Source organism: Bradysia coprophila, chromosome II (assembly GCF_014529535.1).
Source record: "Bradysia coprophila strain Holo2 chromosome II, BU_Bcop_v1, whole genome shotgun sequence".
Classification (NCBI taxonomy): Eukaryota; Metazoa; Arthropoda; class Insecta; order Diptera; family Sciaridae; genus Bradysia; species Bradysia coprophila.
In genome coordinates this window covers 6,403,596-6,410,749 of record NC_050735.1, presented here as the reverse complement: position 1 = coordinate 6,410,749, position 7,154 = coordinate 6,403,596, and the positions used below count along the sequence as shown (strand labels likewise).

General features: G+C 36.1%; 1 protein-coding gene across 2 annotated transcripts; it reads right to left on the bottom strand.

Moving 5' to 3' along the window:
• Positions 1–968: 968 nt before the first annotated feature.
• On the bottom strand, positions 969–6,365 carry LOC119069353. 2 transcript variants are annotated; one of them, XM_037173435.1, is made up of 3 exons: positions 6,161–6,362; positions 5,211–5,758; positions 969–1,102 (listed from the first exon to the last, which is right to left on the bottom strand). In XM_037173435.1, the coding sequence occupies exons 2-3, from the start codon at positions 5,739–5,741 to the stop codon at positions 1,028–1,030; spliced, it is 606 nt and encodes a 201-aa protein (XP_037029330.1). In that variant the 5' UTR covers positions 5,742–5,758; positions 6,161–6,362; the 3' UTR covers positions 969–1,027. The 2 variants fall into 2 exon arrangements, with proteins under 2 accessions (XP_037029330.1, XP_037029325.1); XM_037173430.1 differs by lacking the exon at positions 969–1,102 and having other exon boundaries at positions 4,690–5,758; positions 6,161–6,365.
• Between the last annotated feature and the right edge of the window lie 789 nt (positions 6,366–7,154).

The window sequence follows — 7,154 nt, the reverse complement described above, 5'->3', positions numbered from 1 at the left end:
CGTTATATACACATTTTGTACATTTTCTGTGCACAGAATGTGCACAATATTTCTCTACCAGGTAGAGTAGAGAATAGAGAAATGCAGCCGTAATTCCGCCCCTGTTTTGTGGTTTTTACTGGTTTTTTGTGAATTTTGTAAATTTATATGGAGAAGTCAGAAACTCAAGCAAAACACAGAAATTCCGTGTGTGTACAACGAAAAAAGTGGCTGGTTTGGAGATATTTTGTAACAGATGTGATTTTTGCAGCTCGAGCCGACGGTGAGAGATGTAATGACACAAGTCAAAATAACAATATTCAAAGCATTACAAGAGTTATTGGTGTATTGGTCTTGCACGATTGATTTTAGGCAATTTCGCAAGTTGTATCCCGAACGAGTACAGGCTAGAACGAGTTATACCGCTAGTCCGTGGAAGAAAACGAGTTTTCGGGGGTGCAACGTGTAAATTATTGTTTGTGTCTTCTCAGTGAGTTTTAGCTTTGAAAAATTACGGGTAGCATTCATTTCGTTGTTGTTGAAGAATAGAATAGTATACATTTCGTCCCTAGGACTTAAAGTCTTTTTTAGCGTGTGAGAAGTTTCCAGACAGAGCCGAAGGCGAGGTCTGGAATCGAAAACGCTAAAAAAGACTTTTAGTCCGTGGTACGAATAGTATTTTTCATATTGGACGGAGAAAAAGTCCTAGGTATGAAAAATGACTTTTCCAATTCACATTAGATATTTTAAATGTGTTCCGAATGAAAAAACAATGCTCGACGCGTTTTATCCGTTCTACGATAGTAAACTCGAATGTCGGATGAAAGAGGACCAGATGAATTTGAAGCAAATTCATGTCTAAGTTTCACTGACTGCATAGAATTTTTAGAGATTATTTCCGAGTATCAATCATAGATTTTCCAGATTTTTCTAGATAATGATAGAATCAATAAAAACAATTTTTTTCGCTTTCCTAATCTTTTAGGTTCTTTACTGTTTTAGTAAAATTTACATTTTAACTATTATAAAAGGTGTATTTCCAATCAGTTTACTTGGACGTTGGTTTCTTTTTGCCTTTCGGCATTTGTATCTTGAAATAATATTTTGTGTCCTTTCGCTGCCGCTAGAAATAAACAAAAAATTTAGTTTTGATACTTTTTCATTTTCCTAGTTTTCATTTTCTATTTTAATCAAAAAGATGGGGCTGGATTGGAACAATCGTTTCGTTTTGGCAACTGATCTAAAGTTAATCTGTTTCAGAATCTTTAGATTGTGAACGACCATAGCAAAGGTAAAATTTCAAAGTCGTTCCAAAATTATCATAAGATGAAAGATTGCACGAGAGAGAGGAAAGCGTACGCAGTCTAAAGAGCCACTCTTTGTTAGGATTTTATATTTTGTAGTTTGAATTGTATTTGTAAACTATTGATGGGACTGTATGGCTATGAACGTGGAAGTATAATTAGTCTTAGGCAGTTCGTGAACTTAGATACAATTTAAAACTGTAATCTCTCCTTGTATTTTTACGTAAAAATTTAAGCCTAAGCCAAAAACTATTATCCTACACTCAATAGCAAAACAAAGAGAAAATTGTCAAGGACTATTTCTGAGAAAATGTCTTACGTATTCAACAGGTTGAAGATCGTCAAAATTACAGATTTCTCAACTCAGTTACGGAAAGTGAAGACTTTTACTTAACAATTTATCAAAAATTAGTTTGGAGATTTTGGCACATCTAGCATTTATCACTCGGTTGTATAAATAACTATTTCCTAACTAGTGTTGAAATATCTCGACTTCGACTCGTATTTCCGACGTCGTTTAGGAAAAACGTTGCTACTAACTTATGCTGAAAGGCTTTTTTAGTGAATTCGTTTCCAGAACTCGCCTCCGGCTCGTGCTGGAAACCTATCGAAAATAACTATTGTCAGTCGAGGTAACAACATCGGAAATTTCAATCGCTCGTACATACCTCTTGCATAATGCATTTTCATCCAAGATAAGATGGTAGCGTTTTTTACTTTATTTCCTAAGAAAAAAAAGCTCCCACCTTTCCCCACTTATCAATATAAATGGATTATGCAAAAGTAACAAGCGATTGAAGTTTTTAAAGTTTTGACGTTGCTGGCGCACACATTTTTTAATTTGTCTTAATGAGAAAATATTATGGCAATAAAATATGAATTCATTTGGTTGATAGATCACTTGATGAATGCAAAATACAAAATTCTGTTCAATTGGTTAAATTCAAGGCATATTTCTGCATATGCAATATACCTCAACAATTCCAAGGCATTGGATATTAAAATATTGTGTGCTTGTTTGCGCGCACATTTTGCAACGTAATCCCAATTACATTAATCGGCTAGGTATATATTTCTCATAAATTTAGTAATTTATTGTGTGTTTATATTGTCCGATCATTAGAAGAATTATATTCGTTTCAAGGACGCTCGTGGATTATTTCGTTGCAAAATTGAACATTGTGAGGGAAGTGAATAAATTTTAATTGTCTGACAATAACTAAGCGATGATAAATGATATGGACAACATTTCTCCATCAGTATCAAGACTGTCTTTCTTTCGTATAAGTGGGATTCTTTTGAAATAGGATCAGTTTCAGTTGACTTTTTTATGTGCGTCTAGATCTAGATAGGTATATTGCTCCATAGAAGCCAAAAATATATTTTTTTGAATTCCTCGATGCTTGCGTAGGAGTGGGAAGCGGTCGAAAACCGAAAACATACACTTTTGTGTATTATGGAGTTATCTCCAGATACACGAACGCTATATGTGTCATTGGAAAGGTATTGTATGTTCTTTCAGGGAATAACACTAAGAGATATGGGCTCTTGATAATATAGGGAAAAATTTGGTTATTTTGATGAGTTTCTAGTGGTTCCTCTGCATCCGAAAATTAACATAAAAACGTCCACTGGAAAATACGTCCGATTTCGGTATGTACGTTTTCAAAAGCTCTTATAATCGATTACATCGTCTATCTCGTGACAAACCGGCGTAGACATTTAAACACAATGAAATTTCATTATGTTTTTAGCCCCGTACGAAGTACAAAGGGGCTTATAGGATTACGATGCCGTGTGTAATTGATGGAATTCGAAGCAGACGGTAAGGGCAAAGTGTTTGCCTATGTTCATAGATGACGAATCTGCAATAAAAATTTTGTCTGTCCGTCTGTCCGTCTGTCACGTCGATATCTTGAGTAAATCAAATCCGATTTCAAAAAATTTTTTTTTCCCTGAAAGATAGTCGAAATAGTGAGGCTAAGTTCGAAGATGGGCATATTCGGGTCGGCCCTTCGTGAGTTAGGGCCACCTAAGTGATTTAAGGTCTTTTGGTGATATTTATGGCAACATAAACGATGGAAATGTAAATGACACGGCAAATGATAGGTATTGTCAATACCAATCCAGGAAAAAAAAGTTTTTTTTAAATCGGGTGAGTGGACCGTGAGTTAGGGCCTTAGAAGTGAAATGCTACTAGGGCCCTATGTGTATTTTACATAGAACTCGAGTAAATTTCATTCGTTTTTCGTAATTTTTGTTTGATTTGGAAGGTAATCAAAGGCCGAATAGAATGTCGTTGAAAAAAAATTAAATTTGGGTCCTTGGACTAAGGCCACTACTAGGGCCCTATGTGTATTTTACATATAGCTCGAGCAAATTTCATCCGTTTTTCGTAATTTTTGTTTCATTTGGGAGGTAATCAAAGGCCGAATAGAATGTAGTTGAAAAATTTTTTAAATTTGGGTCCTCGGACTGAGGCCGATACTAGGCCCTTCAAAAAAATAAAATTTTAGGGCGATTTGAAATTTTTGTTTCATTTGAAAGGAACGTCGTACGGGGCTTCGTAATTGCGCTATGCGCAATTTGTAAGATGTACATATTACATAATAATTTTACTTTAACTACATTAACCGGCGCAATAGGCTTACGGTCAAAGTAGGGTGACAGACGCACTAGGGTCACGTACGCAATAGATATACGGGTTTGTACGGGGCTCAGTCGCAGCAAACGCTCCGACTGTTCTGATGGCTCGTTAGGAGAAAGACGTTTTGTCACGAGGTAGACGATATGTAACCAAGTGTAAACTGACAACAAAGAGTTGAAAATCTTTCCTGTGGAAGGTAACTTTGTTTCCATTTTATCTTCAATAGCTGCCACAGCTGTAATGCTACGTACATACAAAAAATGCAGCTGTGGTAGATAATGTATAATATACATCGTACAATACCTGGCGGCAAAGTTACCTGCTACAGGTAGGATTTTCAACTCTTTGTTGACAGTGTAACTAGCCATTTTTAAGAATTTTTTTTTTCATTTTTCTAAATTTTCCTACATTTTTACAAACACTTCCAAAATTGAATATGGACTTGGGGAGTAAAAAGGGTAAAACCAAGTCGATTTCTCCAACTGTCAGTTTTTCTACGTTCATGCTCTTCTGCGATTGTGCACAGGGACTCTTGATAGGTTCATTTTCTCAACATTTTCACTTTTCCAACAATAATTTCATCAAAATAATGCGAAAATTGGTGAAACCTGGGTAAATGTCTTAAAAAATAGTCCTTGTAAGAAACAATTATTTGGAGGAGACGTTTTGTGTCGATGACACTATTCTGATATGAAACAGATCACTTTTAATGTTCCTCGTTTATTTGAAGAACAATTTCATTATAACAAAGACGTGGAATTGTGATAGCAACAAGTATTTAACCAGCGTTAGTTCAACGATTATAAACATATCTGAATTTATTGAAAAAAAATGGAAATCTTTTTCTGTACATAGCATTCTGTTGCTAGCAAACATTTCTTGACTCAGTGATCGGAAAAAATTGGATGTTCGGTTTTTCATTATTTTATTTTCTTCTTCTAAACTTCATGCAGTTTTCAAGTCCCTCAATCGATTCATCATTCAATGCTTTCATAAATACAAAATGTTTTCGTGTCAAGTCCAAAAATCGAAATTTTTCCAAATTCATATAGAGTGGTTGGTCTCCTGACCAATTTTCAAGCTGTGTAAATTCAAGTCAAAAAATAAAAATTTCAATGCGAAACCCAATGCCAAATTTTCGAACCCGTGGTCAATTTTCAAGTAACAAATTTTCATTGCATTGAACAGACATCGCTATATCGCTTGTGATAGTCGTAATACGTATACTGCCCTATGGATTTCCTTACACTGGTCTCGGAAATATTTTCATTTAAGCTTACCTTCACTGGGGTGGCTTTCTTTTTTTCGGTTTGACTGGGTCCAGAATCGTCATTCCGCTTCGGTGTACGCATCGATTCCAATGTCATATCGACTCGACGTAATTTAACCGCGCACCGTCTGCTACCGGTTTCACTCGGCACAGTCAAATCCATCCGTTTCAAACGAATACTTGGCGACGCGATTTCGATCACTGTTTCAGATTGAGCGTCCAATGATGTCGATGGATTTTGCATGGAACTTCCGATCGAAAATATCGATTCTTCGCTGTCTGAATCCACTTGTACAGTCTCAATATCGGCAGAAACGCACCGAACATCGTCTGATGATGAACTAGTGTTGGTAAGTCGACGTTTTTGTCGCGAGGCAACTTCTTCTCGCTTCGATGTCACGAGTACTGATAATTCAGTAGCAACTCCGATAAGCTTGTTTAATATTGTCAGAAATTCGTCGGAGCATTGATCGGCCTGCACTTGCGTTAAGTTGCTGATAAGGTAATTCATCGACTTCTCCGTAAATAGGAGTGAATCCATTTTTATGTTCCTGTGGCCTGAAAATGAGTTCCACTGGTTAAATTTCAACAGAAGATATGTTAGAAAACTAGTATAACATTGATGCACCCGATGGTACAGTAGACATATGCAAATGTCGCTATAGTCTCATGCCAATATCAATTCAAATTTAACACAAAAAATCAGTTCCCAAGTCTGAAGAATGATTCAGCAATTTTTTGTATAACAACTCTAGATTCAATTGTACTTGGACGTTGAATTCCTCGAACCAATCTGATAGTTGTTTAGATTTCTTTTTATTTATTAGGCGAGAGACAAGAAACTTTCTTCATACTGCGAAATGGGCTGACAGTTCAGCTGAGGCTACCATTTTTTTTTACAAAACATAAGTAAGCATTTCAATTCAATAGAACACATACAATTTCTAAAATTTGGCTTACCAATCAGTCAATATTTCAAACATAAAACACTTCAGAAAAGCTGAGGACAAATTCAACAAAATTTACAAAATGGAGCTATGTCGGTCGGTTATGTCTCAGAAATATCGCGGATCACTCAAATCATTACATATTTGTTCGCTTGCTTCAGCTAAAATGCTAATATTTAGGTATGTAAAAGAGCTTGTTTGTAGTGTTGGCGACATGTCGGTTTGTCGTGGTAACATGCGGCGAAGGCTGTAAACTTTGGGGACACACCTCACGTAACACACCACTTTCAAAGTTTACAGCCTTTCATGCGGCCAGTCTTAATTGTTAAATTTACTTATTGCGCTTATTATTTTGAACGAATGATCTTAGGTTTCGCTTGTTGTAAATTTTGTCTTGGTCGATTTTAGGTACTTTCGCTTAAAATAACTTCGTAAACACCTATGGTTACGTTGCATCTGTGATCTCCCTAAATTTTACAGCCCTGACTATTCATGCCGTAAGTGCGGTCGAAATTCAAAATGGAAAGTGCGGAGGTCTTTTTAACGTAGCTTCATTTTCATACAGGGAAGCGTTGAAATCGTTGAAATAATGTATTTTTTGGTTCACTTTTTCATCAAATCGTTCACTTAAAATTCAAATTTTAGGCACACTTACGGCGTGAATCTCTCCAGAAAATGGAGCACAAAGAATGAATTATGTACTGAAAAAAATGCTTACGCTTCTGCAGGCCATCAGAGCTTTCCTATCGCATAATACTCTGACTCAGTTTCAACTTTCAACATAGTTTTTGAACATACGACATTTTCTATTCGCTTCGTTTCGGGCTACAACAAGTGAAAAGCCTAAAACCCGCTGGCCAAGACAAACACGCTAATTACTATTGCAACTTTGTGACGTATACTCTATTTGGTATAGATCTGTTCCATCTGTACCAACGTACGGTAAAAAAGAATTTTGACGAGCCGAAAACGAACGAAAACATACTTAGAGCCATAACCTGAACGCT